Source organism: Argiope bruennichi, chromosome 9, assembly GCF_947563725.1.
Source record: "Argiope bruennichi chromosome 9, qqArgBrue1.1, whole genome shotgun sequence".
Taxonomy (NCBI): domain Eukaryota; kingdom Metazoa; phylum Arthropoda; class Arachnida; order Araneae; family Araneidae; genus Argiope; species Argiope bruennichi.
In genome coordinates, this window is record NC_079159.1 from 29,343,364 (window position 1) to 29,366,836 (window position 23,473).

A 23,473-nucleotide genomic window follows, 5' to 3' on the forward strand; every position below is an offset into this window, starting at 1 on the left:
AATTAGACATTAAAAGAAAGAAGTTTTAGTACTTTATTTTGCAACATAAATGTATAAATAGTTTTGGTGCATTCTCACATTCTCTTTTTCATTATCAGCATAAATGAGAAAAGAAGCTACTAAGTTTTTGACAAAGAGTAATAAAACACCCTAAGTTCCTTTTTAAAAATGAAACTTTTTGCCTGACTAAGAACAGAACAAAATAAAATTGTGGTTTAAAGGACAATTCACCTCATCATTTTAACCATTTATATAATTTCTGCAGATAAAATAAATTTTTTTGCTATTTCAATATTTTCTTTTAGTATTATTTAACATGTGTTGAATGAAGATAAATGAAATAATTGAACTGAAATAAAATGATTGGAGTTAAAACACTAAACATATAATAACATTGAAAAACTGCCATGCATATTTCATATTTTCTATTCAAAAATAACAAGTGTAGACTAATAATCAGAATATCAAATTAGAAAAGATCTTATATTTCAAAAATATAGTGAAAATTGAGCAGCAAGTAAATTTTTCTCAAAAAGGAAACAGTGCATTTCTTTTTTTAAAATATAATTGTTCACAAAATCAGTATCAAATAAACTGGATTTATTAGACACAAACATTTATGAAACTCAGTGTGCACCTTAATTCGATTTTGAACAATCCATGGGTTATGTGCATATGTTAACTTTGTAATAAAAATACCAGGTACAAAATACTGCACTTAATGTATTAATATTTTATCACTTTATAAAAAATCAGTAGCATAGTATCAGCATTTTCCAAGAAGCAGATACTGATAACATGATTTTAATCAATGCAGATATATATGAACTCTGCTAGAAATTATTCACTTGTAAAAACAAAACAAACAACAACAAAAAAATGCAAATTGCAAATTATTAAATGCCATGTTATGAAAAAATTATTAACACAGAATTCATTCGCCTACAGTTTCCGAATGGCTCAATACAATGGTGATATCACAAAAAAGAATAAATAAGATTAACGAAAACCTATTGAATGAAATGTAATTGAGATGCGAGTTGACTGATTAATGATTGGTTAAAATGCATATTAATAAATGCATTTTATAACTGATTTCACAGATGTTTAAGTTTTTACATTTGTATATAAATCGTAAATTATTAAAACTACTGCATATAAAAGAATATAATGCAAACTTTTGTTCAAATAAAACTATCCAATGGAAGATTTTAGATAAATGTCAAAATGCAATTAATTGATGTAATTTCAATAAAAATGCAATTGGAATTTCACTAAACAGATTCACACTGAATAAAATCACATCATTCTAATTTGATTACATTAAAATGCATATGACTAAAATAAGAATAAACAATTCATACGAAAAAACAATTAACAAAAACAGATCATATACATAAATGGATTAAGATATCTCCCAGCCTTCTCTTTTTTTCATTAATACTAATCCACAACCTTTCTGTTTAATGCTTTTAAATACTTTTTTTTTTTTTTTTTTTGTCAGCAGATAAAGACTTTCAACAACTGATTTATTACCAACTTTACAATTAGTAAAATAATGAAACATTTTCAATCAATTAAACAATTTTGTTTAAACATATAAGAATATATTGATTATAAATCAGAGATTATTTTGCATGAAAAGTATCTGTAAAGATAAAAATGCAAATAATAACACATTCTTTCCTTAAAATTTTCTAGATACTCAAACCTCTCTTGTGTGTTTTTGTCATAATCATTTCAAAACTGAAGTATTTAAAAAATAACAAGAACATGAAATAAATAAATAAATGCATTGCAAATAAGTATATGCACATGAGTGAAAAATAAAGACGAATTCCCTGAAAATTATTTAAATTTTTAAATAACGAAATAAATGGCCAATGACTTGAAAGATGTGTATTAAATTAGTGGAAGTGAGTGGACGTCTTTTTTTCAGCTAGCTTTCTTCATAGTGAAAGTCAAACTGTTCTTATCAAATTCAACAATCACACAACCTTTTGCGCCATCAAATCGATTCTTTGTTACCTAAGAGAAATTTTTTTTAAAGAACATACTGAGAATCTTATTATTAATAATGAAACAAAAGATTGTATATTAAAATATTTTTAAATGAAATAAAAGCAATTTCTACTCAAAACACAAATTATACATAGGCTTAAGAAAACATTTTAAAAACTTCTTTAGACAATATAAGTAATTCCTTTTTGTTGGGGGGTGGGATAGCGAATATATAAAGATGGAAGAAAAGAAAATGCATTCACCATCTTCTGCACTTTATTATAAGAATAGTATACTAATTTTAAATAAGTATTTGGACACTTATACTAATGAGCATATCTGCTGTCCTGATCTGTGTCACACCTTCTGACCTTGAATATTGTATAGGAAACAGCCTCAGCATTAGTCACATGCAAGATACCATGAAATTCACACTGTCTGACTTCAAGAAAGGCCTAATAGTGAATATCATAGATTTTTGAGAGCCATATATAGTGTATTAAACTTTCCAAAATGACAATGGCTTTTGTGATTAAGAAGTGAAAGGGGAGTGATGATTGTTGGAATGTGCTTCGACTCGGCAGACCCACAAAACTAAGAGATACAGACTGATGAGTTCTGCCCAAAGAAATTCGGAAAAATCGCACCAAACCGATGGCCCACATACTCTAGAAGTTCCAACAAGCATCCAAGAGTGTTGTTTTCGATAAATAATATCCACAAGGAAGTGCATTTGCTAGGTTTTTATGGTCATGCTACCGCCTATAAGTACAAAATCCAATTGCACTGCTTGGTTGAGGTAGTGCAAGGCATGTCAAAATTTGACTGTAGATGAGTAGAAACTGGTTCTTTGGAGAGATGAATTCAAGGTTCAATCTCTGCCAGTCGGATGACGGAGTCTGGGTGTGGAGTATACATGAAGAATGCCTTTTGCTAGAATACACTGTGCCTACAGTAAAGTTTGGTGGAGGCGGAATTATGGATTGGGGATGTTTCTCAAGGTATGGACCGGACTCTTGATCCCAATTCATGGTAAGCTCAATGCCAACTCCATTATTCTAGACAAAAATGTGCTTCCTATGCTGTGGCAATTTTATGGGTTGGATCATTGTTATTTCCAGGATGACAATGTCACTTATCATGTTGCGAGGTTCACTATAGATTGGTATGAAGGCAATGGGGTGAACCGATTGGCTTGGCCTGCTCAGAATCTCAAATTAAAGAGACCCAGGGGGGGCTAAGGCTGTAATTACCTCAGGTGGAGGCTGAATATAAATAAATTGTGTTTATCTGTTTTATCACAGGTGTCCAGTTACTTATTGGTAGATAACATATTATTTGAAAATCTAATATATTATTTACAAATGACCAAATTGCACAATGATTATATTTTGCACAATAGTTTACCAGAAAATAAAAACTTTGTTTAATGAAGATAGCAAACAGTTTCTTAAGGATGCAATACACTTTTTTTCAGTAGGTTGGTTTAAAAGAGAATTTATTTTAAAGTAGAATTATATTTCTAACAAAAATAAAGAATATTTAACAAGTTTTAAAAATTACATTTGATGTGTGTGTCTGTATGAACCCCCCCCCCCTAATTTGCATTAAAAAAACAATCTTGGACAGTTAAACTTGTTTTGAAAGAGGAGCAAAAACTGAAAATAGTTTTTTTAAGATCAAGAGAAATAATATATAAGTTGAGATTTAAATGCCAAATCACTTGAGCCAATAGTATTTTCAAATCAAAAACATTAACTTTTAAAATTCATAAAATTGACAGAAAATGAACTGAAATTTTTTGCATTCTATCAAATTTCTGAAATCTTAAGAATGATTTATCCATGAAACTTAAAGAAAAAATACATATCAATATGCATTATCAGCTTTTAAAGTGAACATAAAAAACGGAAAATGAAGTTTGGTCACTTAGAGAGTTAAAAATATGCACATAAATTATATCATATAAACTATGAATATATTTAAAATCCTTTAAAATAAAACATTATTTCATTTACCTGTAAATATTGCCTAGTTTTTGTGGTTTGCAAAATAAGAATGTTATCTGCTTCCTGTATTGCCTTAGCTGTTCCTGATATAGAAGTGTTGTTAAGTTCAGTAAATTCGGGTTCCTATAATATTCAAAATACAAATATATCTATTTAAATAAACATAACTTTTAAACATAAAAATTTTTAAATGCATTAGAAATCCTTAATTTTTATTCAAAAAGTTATCAGAATGAAATAAACAATCTTTATGTTAAGCCAAATAAATAATCACATTTAAATTTATGAATACAAATTTTGCTAAATAGTTGAATGAATTAATTTGTAAATAAATGTTTACAAAGAAGAAATAATGTAAGGATTTTTAAGTGTTCATTAGTAAATTAACTATAAAAATTAACATGCATTTACTTAAAAAAATATTAAAATAAATAATAATTTAAAGTCTACAAGCCTTAGAATGGAATTAAACTTAATCATAAAAAATACTGCCTGCACAAAAAACTGGGAATGATAAAATGACACTAAATTGCTCATGAATATAATTATAGCTTAAAATGTTGAAATTAATTTCTGTAACTTAAAAATATTTCACTTGACACTAGCCCCCCCCTCGCTCACTTGTGCTCACCAACTCAGGTGGGGAAGGATTTCCAAAATCTTGCCAAAAATTCAGTAATCAGCAGATACAATCAATATAGAAATTACTAAGAGTAACATTTAATGCATTTTCTGAGATTGAAGACATGTTTAAAAGGTACTGACTGTCTGATAATATCAAGACAAAACAAAATATTACTCTTACCATTGTTTCAAACATCATACTTTTTTGATAAAATAATAAAAAGAGATATTGGAGAATAATGCATCATTTATAACTTTTAAATATATATATATATATATATATGTGTGTGTGTGTGTGTTTTGTTTGAAGCAGTAGGTTTAACGAGCAGTGAAGAGACTTTGTATCTTTAATTTCGTTTTATTCTCTCCAGTGAGACAGGCATGATTTATTTACAAGAAGGCGCAGTGCGGAACAAAAGCAGAAGGACTGAAACAAATGATCTCCAGTCTTATATAACATGGGATTTCCGGCCATGTGCCAGTACAATACACGTGGTGACCTTTGACAAGCGCAATGAAGCGATCACTTTCATTTGATACGTAGAAGTAATTATGCAGTAATTTTTACACAGCTTCAGTTGAATTAATTAAACACAAAGTGTAATTGTATCAGGAAATAAGAGAATAAAATTACTATGGGAAAAATTAAGATAAAGCTTCGGAAATTAATTTGGCTTAAATAAAGAGTTTAAAATATCATTACATATATACAGTCATGTCCAAAATTAAGGTCACAAAAATGTTTTTCAAAGTAATTCTGAATGGCTACCAGTAAAATTTAAACAAATTGCATTTTATATATTGTAAAGGACCGCTAACACGATATTAACCGTTTTTTGTGAGAAAAAATGTTGTTTAGCATTAGTTTTTGGGGAACTACTGAAATTAGACTGTTTAGGCATTTGGGATTTTTGCCTGCAATTTTGTGAATATTGCATTAAAACAAAAAATTTATCTGTTTCCAGTGAGAATGAGTTCTCATAATCGTTTAGACGATGTCTTCAGATGGAGAACCGTTGGTAGGCTTGAAGCTGGGCAGTTTCAAGCGGAGGTGGCTCGATGGTTACAAGTGGCACCGAATGTGGTATCCAGGTTGTGGAATCAATTCTAAACAAGTAGTATTGTAACCAGGAAGGCTGGCCAAGGCCGTCTCAGAGCAAAGATGCCTGCACAGGATCGCTATTTGGCATTAAGCGCATGACGGCACAGGCTAACAACGGCTACTCAACTTGCTCATGCTTTTGCTGCTGCGTCTGGAATAAGAATTTCCAGACAAAACGAATACAGTCTAGCTGAAAGGGCTCTTTATGCCCTGCAACCAGTTAAGTTCGTCCCTTTGACTGCATCCAACAGAAAAGCCCGGCTGTTGTGGTGCCTAACATATCAGTCTTGGGCACAGCAAGAATAGGGGCGTGTTCTTTTCAGTGATGTGTCGTGATTTACCACACAGAGTGACACTCGTTGAATCTTCATCTGGAGAGAGCGAGGAGCTCGCTATCATCCCTCCTAGGTAAAAGAAATTGACAGACTTGATGGCAGAGAAATCTGTGGTGACGCTTTATAAGCCAGATAACAGCTACGAGACATGAGAAATTTCTTTTGTCTAGTGGTCTTGTTACTCGGCTACGAACCCAAAGGTTGCGAGTTCGATCCTCGCTTATCGCCAATAGCAACATTGGTGACCCGATGACGTGATACGCAAAAAACCTTCATTCAACTGTTGTAGCGCCCTCTACCAGAAATAAATAAAATCAAAGCTGATAAATAATCAGCCAATAAAAAATGAAAAAAAGAAAAAAAATGAAGCTGATAAATAATCGGCCAATAAATAAATAAAAAGCTGATAAATAATCAGCCAAAAAAAAAAAATGGATAAGACGCTACAGCCAATATATCACCACTAATAACAGCAAAAACAGGACAAAAAATCGTTCGTCTCACCACCGACGAACTGAAGGGGGAGTAATGTGGTGACGCTTTATAAGCCAGATAACAGCTACGAGACATGAGAAATTTCTTTTGTCTAGTGGTCTTGTTACTCGGCTACGAACCCAAAGGTTGCGAGTTCGATCCTCGCCTATCGCTAATAGCAACAAATCCTTATCTGGGGTAGCATAATGTTGGGCAGACATACACCACTGCACGTCTTCGTTGCGAGTAATGTCAATGCACATCGCTATAGGGATGAGTTCCTTGAAGCCTATGTGAGGTTGTTCCGGGGTGCTTTTGGCCTAGAATTCATGTTTATGGATGAAAACGTGCTTCCACACAAAGCCCAGATCGTTGATGATTTTCTTGAGGAAGAGGATATTCAACGTATGGACTGGCCCTCGAGGACTCCGGATGACAATCCTATTGAACATGTTTGGGATGGCCTCGGAAGAGCCATTGCACAGCGTAACCCCCCTCCTAATACCCTCCAAGAGTTAAAAGCCGCGCTTTTGGAAGAGTGGGCTTTGTTGCTCCAAGCATTTATTGACACCCTCATAAACAGTATAAAAGCTCGTTGTGAAGCCAGTATAGCAGTGCACGGTGGTCAAATTCCATATTAGACAGGAATTTTCCCGTGATAAATGCTTTATCTCTGATTCATAATGTAACACTTTTTGATATATCCTATTTCTTAAATCCCAATTAAAATCTTTCCCACATTGTTATATGTATATGTTCTTTCTTCCGTTGTAGTGTACCTCTGTGCGAAATTTCGTGGCAACGCAGTGAATAGTTTTTCATTTTTCGCAGATTTTATGTTTGTGACCTTAATTTTGGACATGAGTGCATATAACCATCCGAATAATAGTATAAATATTTTAAGTTACTCTTGATATAATTGAAGGCCATTTAGAATATCAGTATTAAAAAAGCTGAGTGAACTGACTTTATTTATTTTAACGGCTTGCATTTATAAAAATATTCTTTTCCATAAAATGATATTTTAAAATGTAAGGTAATCTATATTGAATAAATTTAAAAAGAAAATCTTATTTATTTCTGAGTTAACTTTTAGGTTAAAAAAATTCTAATAAAAAAGTTTCAGAAATCTCTAATAAGAATTATAATATATATATATATATATATATATATATATATATATATATTTATATATACTGATTATTATTATTTTTTACCAGCAGTATAAAGCAAAAAATGCCAAATATTACAGTTTAAAAAAATAAATTTTAGGTTTATTACATTTTACATATAATTTTGAAAGCAAAAATTTATAAAACGCTACATTTACAAAATGTACAAATTCTTACTTTTCTTGGATGAATTACAAGAGTTACATGACACTTCATACGACAAGCAAATTCCCTTAAGCAGGCAAATATTTGATCTTGTCTACGAAGTTGGTCCAAAACAGCATGGCTATCTTCCATATTTAACATGTACTGAAGATTATCAACAACCAAATGACGAACATTATATGACTCTACAGCTCTTTCCATAACCTAAGGAGGCAATATAAATGAAATGAAATAAAAATATAAAATAAATAAAAAGAAAATTTTATTTAAAATAAAAATAAAACTGTGATAGGTCATATTCAATAAAAAAATAGAAATATGTATTTTTTTTATTAAAATAAATTTATCCAAAAGATATATTTATAGCCATGTGTTGCAAGGTGAGTACTATAAATCTAATGTTTTGAGAAAAATTTGAGTTCATTTTATTTTAAAACTCTTTCTCAGTTATAGGTAATAATATTGATGCTCTCCTCTCACCAAAAATGAAAAATAACTTACAAAATTTTTGGAAAATTCCAAACAGAGAATATGCACTCAGTGTTGAAAGTAATATTACTTTTATTTTATATTCAATTTAGGAATTCATATTAAAGAAGAAATTCTCTTATAAATTGTTATTTCATTGGATAAATGCATAAAGGACTTTTGAAAGCAAAAAGAGTTTGATGAAGGCAGAGATTTTAATTAAAAATTAATTAAATAAATTTTTTATTATATTAACTGCAGACTATATAAATAGTGAAAATAAAGAAAGCAACCCAAGAAAAATATTTTAAAAAGTGAGGGTAGAAAAGTTTTTTACAAGTAAGAATATTTCAAAAATATTAAAGTTTTTTTAAGAGCATTTTTATTGTGAGTAAATGTAATTATACTCTTTTTAATGAATAATACAACTAAAAAATGTCTTATTTTAATACATACAGCAATGAGGCATAGAAGCCATAATTAATAAAATTACCTATAATTAAACTTTTTAAATTGCACTCTATCATTGAATAGAGAGTGATGTTTTCTGAACTTTAGCTAAAACAGGTTCAAGTTAATAAACATTATAGTAACTTAAATTTTAAAAAAATGCAAACTGGAATGAAAATCTAATGATTAAACCAACAACAGGAGGATGTATAAAAAAGTTCAAATCCATAAATTTATATCAAAACAGAAAATATGAAGAACTTATTAATTCTTATTATTCACTAGATAAATATCTAAAAATAATATATAAGTTTTGTTTGTAAGTATACAATCCTAGCATTATAAAAATAAAAAGACAATGATTATTTTTTTGAAATTTAAAAAAATGTCAATATTTTTTAACAAAAGAACAAATTTAATATAAAATTGAAAATTAAAAGAGAATATAATCTCCAGACATATATTGACAGCATCTTATATTTTAATCCCTTTTGTAATATTAAAAAAATGAATAAAACATTAAAAAAAAATTGACTGTATTATTGGAAAAAAAAAATGAAAACTAGGGAATAAGAATTTTATACCTGCAATATTTCTTCAAATGTCCGAATTCCACCATCAAAATTTATGAAATTCATTGGAATTTTTTCAAATTTTTCCGCCCAGTGATCAAAAGCTTCAACTTGACCAATCAAATTTTGTCTGGAAATATATATACATATATGAGAAATAAATAGCTAAAACAGTAAATAAAATTTAATAAAAGTTATGGAAAAAAAAGCAAATTTTTTAATCTTTAGACTTTTTATATTATATAATTGGATGGCTCGTATAATCTATAATGTTTAGCAGTATTTGAAATCTAAGGTAATATATCTCCAATCAAGAAATGGAAATTAAAATACATAAATGATTTTATTCTTTGATTTTAAATAACAAAATTCATTTATTTTTCTGCAATACCATGTAAAGATAAGAAGGAAAAAAAAAAATGTATTCAAGTTTTTTTTAGAATATTCAGTATTTTTTTTTTCAAAATTATTTATTTACTAAAGATATTTAAGTATTTTCTGGAATAATAATGGTAGAAAACATTTTTCATTATTATTCTATCTGTATATACATATTTCACAAAGATTCATAAATTTCTTTATTCCAATATACACAATAACAAAAATTTTGCAACTTTTCTCACTTATTAATTTTAGCTATATGCAGAGATTTGGCTCAAAGCATTTAATATCAAAATGATTTTTGCTCCAATTTTCACTAAATTCATATTTTGGTCTTATGAAATAGCAAAGGTGAAATGTTAAAAAAATGTGAATTATGTATTAACAGATTTACAGCCAGAAACCGTTGGATAGTTTTAAATATCTTCCAATTCCCTTACAACTCAACTCTTGTTTTTTTATATGTATGTATTTCTTTGTTAGAATAAATTCTGTTTTTTGATGATATAGTTTTGTTTCATATTATATATATATATATATATATATATATATATATTTCTTTAAAATGTTGATTTTTTTTTTTCAATTAATACAACCCATGCCAAAAGAAAAGCAATATTCTATGTGAACAAATAGGTCACCATAGGTGATTAAAATGATACAAAATATTAAAAAAAATGATTTATAATTACTTTCTATACATCTTTCAGAATTTTTTAAAATTTTTTTGCAAATCTTAATATTACAAAATTATAAAAATAGAGCTATATATGCATACAGAAAACGATACAATTAAAGAGATTGTAATACTGCACAAATTAATAGAAATGGGCTCACTTTGAAAACTGCATAACCATAGTCTTCACCAATTTAACATTTGGAATTTCAAAATTTGCCCATAGTGTTGGTAGCTAAACAAACCAAGAAAAAAAAGCCTTCATTAAATAAATATATTCTTATAAATAATAACTCAATAACATAAACATTAAGTGAATTGTACATACTCCTTGAGCACACAGATCAAGACTGTATTCACATAAAAATGTTGTCTTGCCAGTTCCAGTTTGACCAGAAAAGATAGTGAGTTCTCCTTTCCTATGGCCTTTCAAAATGTCATTAAGGATTGAAAATCGTCTCCACTAAAAGAAGAGAAATCTTCATTAATTACAAGTAAAAACTAACAAACATTTATTTTTACTAATTGTATAAACAGGGATAGCAAGAATTTCTCAATTCAGAGGCCTTAAAAAATACATTTTGTTGAACCAAATAAGGTAAAATTTGAATAATAAATCATTCAAATGATGTGCTTAACATTATATATATATATATATATATATATATATATATATATATATATATATATATATATATATATATATATATATATATATATATATATATATGTTACAGTGAAAACCTTAGATCAGTCAAAATGCCAATTAACTCGCTTCAACTAACAGCTTTTGTGAGAACCCAAATTAACTAGGGAAAACGTGTTCTAACTGACAGCGCTAAGGAGAACTGTTTTCTTTAGTTATTTTTGGTTTTGCCCAATTAAAACTATATGAATCCAGATTTGTTGCTTGTGTAGTAATAAAAATAAATAAGTATAATAAAGTATTAATAAAAAAGTAAAATTAAGAAAGTAACTAAAGTAAAATTAAAAAGTAAATAATAAAGAACTTTTTTCTTCAATGATAGGTTCTTACCTTAAATGCTGTTTTACTAAGCATAATTTAACACAATAATTTTGGATAGATACAAATAATATTGTCCAATAAATCTGTCAAAATACGAATAAAACAAGTTCTCCTTAGCATCATTAATTAGAACGTGTTTTTTCTCTGGTTAATTTGGGTCCTTCCTAGCACTGTTAGTTAAAATGCATTTTCTCTAGTTAATTCGGGTTTTGACTGATTTCGGGTTTTCACCATAACACACAATAAAAAGTTGAGAATAATCAGTGCAATTACCTTAAGACCAGTAGTTTTTTCATGTCCTTGTATTTCTTCACGTACAGAGTCTCTATAAGTATTGAATGTTGCAAGACATTTATGATATATAGGTTTAGCTTCATTCAAAATACGCTCTAAATTATGACCAGACTGCAAACTTGATAGGGCAGAAGAGGTATTTTTAGAACTGTAAGCAAATGATTATACATAGGAAATTAATAATAATAAAAAAGATCAATTTTAAATAACCTTTAAAAAATAAATAAATATTATTAAAGCAAATAATAATAAAAATAAATAATACTCAATAACTGAATATATGGTGATTTAAGACTGAATATAACCAGAATTCTAAATTTCACTCTATCAAATACAGAATTTTTGAATTTGCAAAATGAAGTCTAGGCTACTTAAATTTTATAAGATACAAATTCATTAATAACAAGAGACTGAATATTAAGATAATACTATGCCAATTAATAACTTTTGAATGATAACATTTTGAATAATAATAACTAATAATAATAATAACAATTTTGAATAATAATAATAATGCAGCACAAACCATGAAACATTATTTATCAACATTTAAAAAAATGCAAAGTTTTAAGGTCAGAGTGCTTTCAAGATCGAATCGATAAAAATTTTAAGGCCAGCTTGTAAAATTGAAAATTTGCTAGCAGTCTCCAATGTTCAATTCCCCATGCAACTGATAACTCAGGTTTTAAAATAATACATTAAAGATTTTATGAAAAGCTATTGTGTGTTTCAAATTATCATACCAAATTGAGTCTTTTTATGACCAACAGTCTTTAATACAAATAATTTCATGAAAGATTTTATGATAATTTACAAATTGTTCTGTCATTAAAGTTGAGTTTTCAATCATAAAAGAAGAAAAACTATACAGACATATAAATAATTTTATAAAATGTTAAGAATTCATAGAGGCAAATAGCTTTATGAAATAATATAGTGAAAATTAATCAGTATTTAATAACATTTTTAAAAACTCAACTTTTTGCCTCGCTATGATATCATTTGCATATCTGCATGTAACCATCTTGGCAAATAAAGAGGAAAATTTTCGGTTAAAACACATTCTTTACTGCTCTTTTCAGCAGTTAATGTTGTTGAATTCACTTTTTATATATAATTATTAACCAAAATGGTTGCCCTCTTTAAGTAATCAAAGATAAAAAAAGATATATATTTCACATATTTGTAATAAGAATCACCCAGGATAACACCTATCTGGAATTTCTTTGAAACTTCTGAAGCTAATAGGATATAAACAGTTCAATGTCAGACAGTTAAAATAATGGTAATTAGATTTTAAGAATGGTGGAAAAAAATAACATTATGAAACAACTGAAATTATGATTTTTTTTTCTCCACATAATAGTTTTTAGGAATTCTGAAATATATTTGCACCACCCCTTGTAGTATTAATTATCTATATGTGGAAGAATGTTTCAAACAAAATCTATAAAATATCACAAGAAGTACATTTTTGCAAATCTAAATAACAAAGGAAAATTAAGCTTTAAGCTAAAAATTCATATTTCACAATAGTAATAAAATATAAAATAATAGGAAAGAAATGAAAACACCTGCCTAATAAAAAATGCCTTCTCTTTTAAGCTCTCTCCCAACAACCTGTGAATGTCCCAATCATGCAGATGAGGATCCAGCCAGAAAATAATTTTTGTGAATGGTTTTAGAGCTTCCAGTAACTTTAGAAAAAAAAAAAAAAAGATTATTGGAGTATTAACATATCAAATATCATACAAGGCATTATAGCAGTCAATACTCTACATGCTGCAATAATCACTAGAAAAAAAATGCTTGATCTTTCATGGAATATTTTTCACAAATTATCATTTATTGTTTAGAGAAAGAACTTACAACAGAAAATCTCAAACATTGGTTTAGCTATCTTGGATTATTTATTACATTTACATCTTAAGAATTCTTTATTCAGAATCACTACACAAATTAATGAAATAAAAATTATTTATGTTGTAGACAAGCATTAATGCATTTTTAATTCTATTTGTAGTAAGGTTTTAAATTTTCTACAAATATGAATATACAATACAAAAATGCCGAAGAAAAACAACAAAGAAGATACATTTAAAAAATTTATTAACACATTACATACCTCATAGAAATCTCTAAAACATAGGTCAGGGGCCTCATGTTTTAAGACAATTTGTCTATTATATAAATCATTATAATTATAGATCACAATGCATTTTAGGACACAAAATTAAAGCAAAAGAGAAAACTCATGAGCCATATGCAGTGTGTTAATATACAAATTCAAATACAGTTTAACAAACTAAAAACTGATCAAAACTGTATTTGAAACAAAATAGGAGTAAAAACCATTTTATTACTTCAACTGAAAAGTTCTTGAAATCTAAAGGCAAAGAAATTGCATTTATCCCATTTGTTGCTTGGTTAACTGCTAATGCATCAAGAGGATCTGATGTTACAATAATTTTCTTTTGGCTGTGTTCGATTAATGGCCATCCAAACAAAATATTCTTCAGCAATCTGGGGGAAGGAGAAAAAATATTAATAAATTTATCTTTATGATGAAGAAAAATGCATTTTTACAAAAATTTAATGGAAAAAAAAATTAAAATTTTTTTTTTTTTTTTATAAACTGAAAGACAAGATTCACGTACAATTGAGGGTAAGAATTTCATATGTAATTAAAGTGCTTCATCACTCTAATCTTTTAACCTTGTTAAAAAATTGATTTTCTTTTTGTTAATTTTAGTTTTAGATGTATCATACAGATGGCAATGCATATCTTATTTTATAACATAAATCAATTATTTAAAAAGTAGGACAATAGTAAGTTTAATTCTGGTTTTTATAAGTCTGATATTCTTTGTGTGAAATGTGTACAAATAGATGGCACACATTTCATTTAGATTGTTTTTTATTAACTTCATAAGATATTTTATGTGTTTGTCTTAAAAAAGATAAATTCAGAAAAACTCTGAGCTAAAGCAACTCATTTTAGAAATTCTATTAACTACTAACATGAAGTGTGATATCAACATAGGAAGCAATATAGTTAATTGCTTGAATACACAGTTAGTTATAATGGTATGTATTCATTTTAGACTATGCTTGCCATGTTGAAATTTCATATTTAAAGAAAATTACTGTAAGCAAAATATATTTGGATGCACAAAGCAGTGTTTGAGTGCTTAGTAAATTAAAATAAGGCAGTAACATTCAATCTGAGGGGCTTTAACCTAGCACATATTTAATGGATTAAATTAGTCAAAATGATCCATGCAGGTGGACAGAGCTGTACATTCGCCACCATGCTTTCAGAAAATGCATGTCTTTCTTTTGTATAACTACCTCTATTATATGTCAAATTAACATTATTGGACAGCAAATTAACATAATTTATTAACATTATTTCCATTATATTATGCAACACTGAAAAGAAAAAAGTCAAGATGGATTTCATTCTTGGCATTAATTTTTTTCTTCTAATTTTAATATTTTGTATCCCGTTTTAAAATCAGTTGGCAATGATTCCATGCCCTTGTGTTGATTTTCACTTCTGTTGTGTTGATAAATGTGTTAAACTTCACTTCTCAAATGTATATAAAAATTGTTAACAATTTTTATATACATTTGAGAAGTGAAGATTAACATAATTTTAGCTTCTCAACACCTAATGCCAAGGGCTAGCAATCCCACTTTTTATGTCAGATAGCCATGCTTAAAGTCATGGAACCATTATTTATATTTTTATCGTCCATTTATATTGTTATTTATTTATATTTATAAATATTTATATTGTCCATTATTTGCTTTCAGGTCTATAGTTTTCAAAAAATCACACTAAATAAAGCATATTATAGATCATAAATTGAACTATATGAAAATCATATTTAGCATTTTGATGAAAGCATGAAATTATAACTAGAAAGAAAAAAAAAAAGAATTGACATTGGTTTTTTTGAAAATTCACTAATAAAAAATACTGTTTGAGGACAATCAAGTAGAAACTCTTACTCAGGTGGACAGTCAGAAAGTAGTTTCTTTTCTTTTGTGAATGATAAAGATTGGACAGCAAGACATTCTCCATCCAAAGAATAAAATGGAAACATTAGAGTATTTAAATCACTAGAAATTCTAATATCATATTTGTCAACAAACTGGATATCGAGATCCTGCAATAAAGATTATTTATTAATAAAAACAAATCTGAAACATAATAATTTTTTTTAAAAAATTGATTTAAAAGAAGTGAACCAGATATAAATGGAACTAATGATACAACTTTTTCATTAATGCGACTGATAGCACACAAATTTAATCAATTTCTTTAACTTCAAAGTATTTTAAGTATATATGGCAAGTACTGTTAATTCTCAGATATAAAAAGAATCTCTGTTTTTTTTATACATGTGCCAGAAGACAAAAATAATAATACGATGAAAGAAAATACCTTTAATATTATATAAATCAAGCTATATGCTTATCAATTCTGGAAATGAGCACATTTTATTGTATAACACTTCTTTGAGGAATTAAATCGTACAATCTAAAAATGAGTAGAATTTCTAATACACTCAAGAAATAATATGCCAAGTTTCTAATCAATGAAATAACCTCTCTTTTAAATCAATAAATGACAATATTCATACAAAGCCACAAAACTTTGCCATATTAAAGAAGATAAAATTAAAGCATTTTGCGTTTCTTGTGTAGATTTGGGTGTCCCTTTGATTAAAGACAAATTTCGGAGATGAAGTGCTGCTTCTGGTTTCGATAATGTTTTGTTTTCACTGATGTTACTGTTGAGTTACCGCCAATCTTGGCGTCAAAAAAATCACCGAAAAATCAAGGGGCACCCAATTCTAAACTTATCATCAGTGAGTAAGCTTGATCTATTTTTATTCATATTTTTAGAATGAAGTTATTTATAACACAATTATCATAAATCAAACAACATATTTGAGGTTGAATATAACTTTGTATTTATGTTAAGAAAATAAAATGACAAATTAAGTTAAAATTATCTTTAATTGTAATTAAAAAAATTCAGTTATAGAATAAATAAAGATTAATAATAATACCTTCAAATTAAATTTGTCTGAAACAGCTGCAAAATCTGTAACTTTTAAATCACCAATAGCAATTGCTTCTACAAAACTTTTTAATAATCTTTGGTTTATTTTCTTTTCTTCAGTTTCATTTGTAGCTATATTGGAACTAAACCTGAAAATAAAATACAATATAAAATATAATATACTTTAATTCTTACTAATATTTATATTTTAATGCCACACAATTGTTAAATCACTTTCCAGATTATATATATATATAAAGAACTAAAAGAATGAAATAGATTTGTATCTTCATCAATATAAATATATATTAAATATGTAGAATGTTCCTCTAATTATGGTTGAATAGCTAATTTCTAAACTGTTAGATATATGCATATACTTCCAGTAGAAAAAATGGTATTAAGAATTATATAGGCTGAATAAACATACTTTAAAAAAAAGAATATTACAAAAACTAAAATGTCCCTTCTTTTTCAACCACAACTAATTGAGATACAAATCTTCCAATTTTATTATTTTAAGTCAATTAACTCTTGACATGAAGAAATGTAATGAGCTGATTGGTGAATCTTCCTTGAAATAACCAGTGAAATGTTTAACATAGTGAGATCTAATGCTTCATAATTTAGACAAATTTAGTGACAAAAGAGTGGAACTTTCTTGAAATGTTAGAGTTCCAAAAATATTTTACTAAATATAATAGTCTAGGGGTTAGTGCAAAAATTTAAGCTTTATAATTTTTCAAAATTCAAATTTTTAACTCAAATATAAAATATATGCTAATTTAGAAATGAATTATTGGGCCACAATAAGAATAGGCACAATGTATATTTGCAATATAAAATATCACAATTAAAAAAATATACAATAATGTCTCTAATTTCCATTATATTTGAAGGAAATAAAAAATAAATAATACCAGTTAATAATAAATATTTAATGGTTTCTTAAAATATAAATTTTGACTCCAAAAATGTTGCATTTCCAGTAATAGTCTTTAGTATTTGTAAGAAAAAATGTTCAAAAAATCATATTGATCTCAAATATTTCAACAAAATATAACAAATATCCAATTTAAACTGCTCCTCCCTTTTTTAAATCTATCACTACATTAATATTACATTTTAGAATTTGTTTTTTAAATTCCAGATTGGAAAAAAAATTTCTGAAAGAATTAACTTTGATTTGTAATCTCTCCATCAAAAACGGTCACATGTGGGAAAAGTTTGAAAAGCTCTAAACACTTTTTTTTAAAATTTTTATTATTATTATTTGAGGAAGGGTATACTTACCTATTTCCTAAATTTAATGAGTTTTGTGAAGCATAAGAGAAATACCTAGGATACTCCTTTAAATATCCTATAAGATTAAGATTAAAAATTAACTAAAAAGTAAAACTGACAGTTGAAATTAATAAATAACCAGCCAACATTAAAAATTCTGAATATTAACAGACAAAACAATTATTGAACACTGTATCAAAACAAAAAGAGCACAGAGCAAAATTTCCTTTCAAAATGGTTTTAAGAAGGCAGTGAAAAAATTCTCCCATATTACTTTTTCTGTAAATAACAGCAGTTACATTTTGTATCATAAGCTACACAAATATATGTACTATTTATACACAACTGGTATGTAGAATATTAATAAGGAGGACCATTTCTAACAACATACAAAACTAATTTTAGATTGTCTAGGCTTGAAGCTGAATGTATCTTACATGAGAGTAACATACATAATAGATTTTGATAGATCAATCTCAATTCTTTGTATTGCCAATCACAATATCCCACAATAAAACCACATACCACTCAATCACAATAAAACCAGGTATATCACATACAGATGTATTGTGATAGTATGCTTTTTTTAATAAATTCATCTTTAATTGCATGTTATTCTGTAGAACAGAATAACATAAAATGTACATGCATTTAATTCACAAGCTACTTTGATTGTTGTATCTACTATTCAATTAAATGTATTTACATTCCAGAACAAGTGCTAAGAAGTTACATTAATCTGGAATTTATAGCCGATTCTATTTCAGATACCTCTAAAAGATTTAAATAAATTTATATCAGTAATACTACTAAAAAGATTGCTTCTTGAGAATAACACAACTTACTGTAAAAACCAGATCATATGACTTAAAATAGGAAGCATCAACTTTCTTGGAAAAAAATTTTTTTTTGAGTGTGTCAGTATTGCTTGCTTGCAATTTTAAATTTTCATATTCACACATACTTGAACAGGAAAACAGTCTACTTCATGTATTTAGACCGAAATTTGGGAGAAACCTTCAATTTTGGTTCAATAATCATACAGACTTTTATTATCTAAAATTGACTAGATTGCAAGTTTTTGTTAAAAAAAACCCTATTAATTTTTATTTTATTATACTTCTGAAATTTCACATGAAAAATCTAAATATAAATATAAAAAGTTCTTAAACAAGAAATATTTTAAACAAACAATAATCAAAGGAAAATGTCAAAGCGTCTTACAGGCAATTTTCTGATAAAAACAATCTCTAATTCTTTTGAGACAAATGAGTCAAACACAATGTAGAGATATAGGTGGTCAGTAAAAATTATAATTTTTTAAAACATTAGATTATATAAGCAATAATGCTATATATATATATATATATATATATATATATATATATATATATATATATATATGTACATATATATATGTACTACAATTATAAAATCACATTTTCAGGTTTGGAAGAGTAGTATTATGAAACCTGACATAACAAAAGTACTTTTTGTGCATATTAAATTGATCAGGATCACATATCTTCTAGTTAATGGGATCCCAAATAGGCATTATATGGTTACAAAACAAAGCTTATATATATAATTAACTCTAACTCTAGACTTTTAACAATTAATTCTAATCTTGAAATAATATTTCTTTGGAATTTTAATAAAAATGCAGAAGTTTTAAAAGTCCTCAAATTATTGATCAAAGGTATATCCAATAAATAGAAATTTATCTACTTACTTTTTAACTTAACTTGCAAATGTATACTTCTAAACATATGAGGCTGTTTCAGTTGTAACAAAGCCAAAATAGTTCGATTAATATAAAACTTTTGGAACTGCAACATTTTTCAGTGAAAAAAATTGAATGTTGCTGAAAAGTAATGAAAGATAAAAGCATTCATTTCAATTTATATCAAAATAATTTATTAGGACAAAACTTTTTCAAAATATATAATACCATTGTAAAATGATAGTTTTTAATTGCTACAGAGGTGAAATATTTATTTTATGGGAAATAAATTTTCATTAAAGTGCCAAAATAATCTTTTTTATGAATAAAATTTATTGAAAAAATATGTTGCAAGGCTTTTTTCTTACACCTGTATAAACTTAATCTCATTTAATTGACAGATATAAAATATTTTATTTACTTATTTTTAATAAATCTAGAAAGATATATATAAAAAAAACTATGATTTTTTTAAAGAAAGATCTGAGTTGCTTATTTCTGCAAAGTATTTATAAAGTAAACAAGATAAAAAAATAATTTTTCATTTGGAAAAGTATTATCCAAAGTAAGTCCAAAAAAAATAAAGCAAATAATTTCTAACTGCCCATAAGAAGAGATGAATATATAGGCATATGATAATTTTCCTTTTCTAAATCTATGTGTATTAGAAATAATACATAGAACAAAGCAATGGTTTGGTATAAAATAAATAATGCTTATTAATGTTTTCCCTTTCTATATCTTTGTGCATTCAGAAAATATTTCTAACAATGATATATAAAACAGAGTAGTGCTTTGGATGCAAAAATTATATAAAATCAATCACACAAATAAATATAATTATTGTAATAATGTTTAACTACTAAGCTTTTAAACAATTTTAGGTAGCTTGATAATTTGAAATCCTTTCATATTAACAGTCACCAAAAGCAGTCATAAAATTTAATATGCAAGGATATAATAATAACAATGGAGTTTGGTTAATTCATGTTGATATATAATGTTTTTGAAATGATATGAGCCTAATTTCTTTATTTAAGAAGATTGTTCAGGTGCTTTAAAATTATTTCACATATTCACTTTTTATTATGCGAGTTAAAAATTAGTCATATAATGGGATATAAAAAATGTACGCTAACTGGATAGCTATAACTTAGACGTTATAAATGGATTGGTTTGTATCAGAGAAATATCCTTCGTCAGAACAATTTAAGTAAAGTTTCAAATAAATAATCAAATTTTGGTATTATTCTAAGGATTTTTTTAAAACTGAACTGGTGCTCTAGATTGGTACATTAACTTTATTTTTTCAATATGAAAAATTATATACTAGCAGTATGAGAAGATGAATAAAAAAAAATCAGACTATTTCTGTTCTCTTCAATTGTAAAATTTTTGTTAGAAATCACAGTTTCTTTATAAGAATCGAATAGCAGTCAATAGACAAATCACAGTAAAAAAACAGCAACAAGCATACCAGATCAATTACAAAACACGCGGGAGCATCATTCGGACGAAAACCCAACACAGGGTTATCCGATCCGTTTTGATTAGTTGATTGAAAACCTTATTTAGAATTAAAATGATTTTCTCTGAACTGATTAATACTATATGATAATAATATTCTTGATAAGAGAAAAATTCACATACTGCTTTAAAAGTGGAGATTTAACTCTTATTTATCGATAGATTTTTCTATTTTGTTTATTTGGCGAATATAGATCATTTGTGCTGTCGTTTGGCTTTCGTATTTTTAGAACTTTGTTCTCCTTTAATCGTGAATGCTTAAATCGGTGGCTTATTTCAGAGATGCTAATGAAGAAAACAGTTGTCTTCCATTTAAATTTCCTAATAGCACCTCAAACTATTAGGGCAAAACTAAGCAGTATTATGAATACTGATTGACAAAGCAGTATTGTGAATACTGATTGACACCAAAAGCTGTGTTAACAATAATGACAGCATGTAACAGATTTCTAATAGAGATGCATAATCCACGATTTTTTGAATAACAAATAATTTTGATATTGTTATTTCTAAATATTTGTTCCAAATATCTGTTATTTCAATCATATCATTAATTAAAAATTATTACTTAGTATTAAATATAAAATTTATTAATTGTAATTAATACTTAATTTACTAATTTAAGTAAAGTGTGATTGAATTAATTTATCTATTTCAGCTTATTTCTTAAATTTGATTTTTTTAAACTATTTATTTGATTTTTTTATTGGAATAAACCATTTTCTAAAAAATTTGAATTAAATATATATGTCATTTCTTTAAAAAGTTTACTTTAGTTCTATATTCTACCAATAGACGGAGCCAGCAGTACACAGAATATATGCAAACAAAATCATGTCACAAGCAATTAAAAATGATCTTTATAGAATAGTGCATTGTCTAATGCGAATATCGGAAAGTCAAGGTCACTCCCATGAAGTGGAGCGGCGACTTCACACTTTCCAGTGAAGTCACCGCTCCGATAACTTTCAGTGATATGCAATTCAATGATACGACAATTCCAAGAATAACCGGTCTGTTCACTTTTCAACCCATTCACAGATTTCTATTTTTCTATTTTGTTCAAGAGCTTCTGTGGTAAAAGCTTACAAGCCAGTTAATAGCTATGCTACCCGAGCAATTGCATTGTGGTCATGTTACTTGGCTGCGAACCACAAGGTCCCAGGTTCTATCCTCGCTCATAACAAATCCACTACATTGGTGACCTCGGACAATGAACTTTCAACCTTCGTACAGCTGTTGTGGTGTCACTTACCCACAGCAAACCAAAGTCGTCAGACTCACTTGACGCAGAAACAGCAACCACTCATCCACACACGCTCGCCATAATGCCTACCGTTACTCAAATGGGTACAGGCATATTAGAATCAACAGCTAATACGTCACCACGCAACAGCCATATCGTTCGTCTCGCCTCCGACTAACTGCAGGGATAGTTTGTGGTGAAGACTTATAAGCCAGTTAACAGCGACGCTACCCGAGTTATTGCTTTTGTATCGTGGTTATGTTATTGGGCTGCGAACCACAAGGTCCCAGGTTCTATCCTCGCTCATTCCAATCTGCCACACTTCCATTGGACAGACCGTGTCAATTGTTACTTTCTATCGTGATCCAAGACATGTAATCGAAATATCACCAGTAAGATCGCATCAAGGATTTGAATCACACCTCTCTTTGAAAAGTATTTATCACTGGTATTTGTGATTTTTTGATATTGGTTACGTAATAACCACTCGTAAAATATTCGTCATCATTTCTCAGGCAGCACAGTTTTTAAAAGCATTGTTACTGCTAAATTGTGTCACAGATATTAATAGCATTGATCACTGTTGTGATGAGACTACTGTCAAATCTGTTTTAGTAATGTAATCTAACTGTTTCACAAGAAATGCATTAAATTGTATAGTACTGTAAAATGAAGAAAAAAAAATATTCTCCAAAATATTTTGTACAATATTGAAAGAGTGTAAAATATAAGACTTCTGTTATATTGGCCAATATCGTGTTTCTGTATCATGCATTGTAGTTCCCAATATTGTACACCTGCAGTCTGCCAGTATTCAACAAATCGATTTTCTGCTTTATAAATGAAACCGAAATTAATTCTGTCTG

At 27.6% G+C, this 23,473-nt stretch overlaps 1 protein-coding gene across 1 annotated transcript; it reads right to left on the bottom strand.

The window, feature by feature from the left end:
* Positions 1 to 431: 431 nt before the first annotated feature.
* LOC129985226 (twinkle mtDNA helicase-like) lies at positions 432 to 21,382 on the bottom strand. The gene is made up of 14 exons (XM_056095170.1): positions 21,312 to 21,382; positions 19,844 to 19,975; positions 18,121 to 18,187; positions 16,835 to 16,976; positions 15,768 to 15,925; positions 14,114 to 14,273; positions 13,329 to 13,447; positions 11,730 to 11,898; positions 10,758 to 10,892; positions 10,591 to 10,664; positions 9,385 to 9,502; positions 7,895 to 8,086; positions 4,020 to 4,133; positions 432 to 2,028 (listed from the first exon to the last, which is right to left on the bottom strand). The coding sequence occupies exons 2-14, from the start codon at positions 19,947 to 19,949 to the stop codon at positions 1,936 to 1,938; spliced, it is 1,647 nt and encodes a 548-aa protein (XP_055951145.1). The 5' UTR covers positions 19,950 to 19,975; positions 21,312 to 21,382; the 3' UTR covers positions 432 to 1,935.
* Positions 21,383 to 23,473: the final 2,091 nt, after the last annotated feature.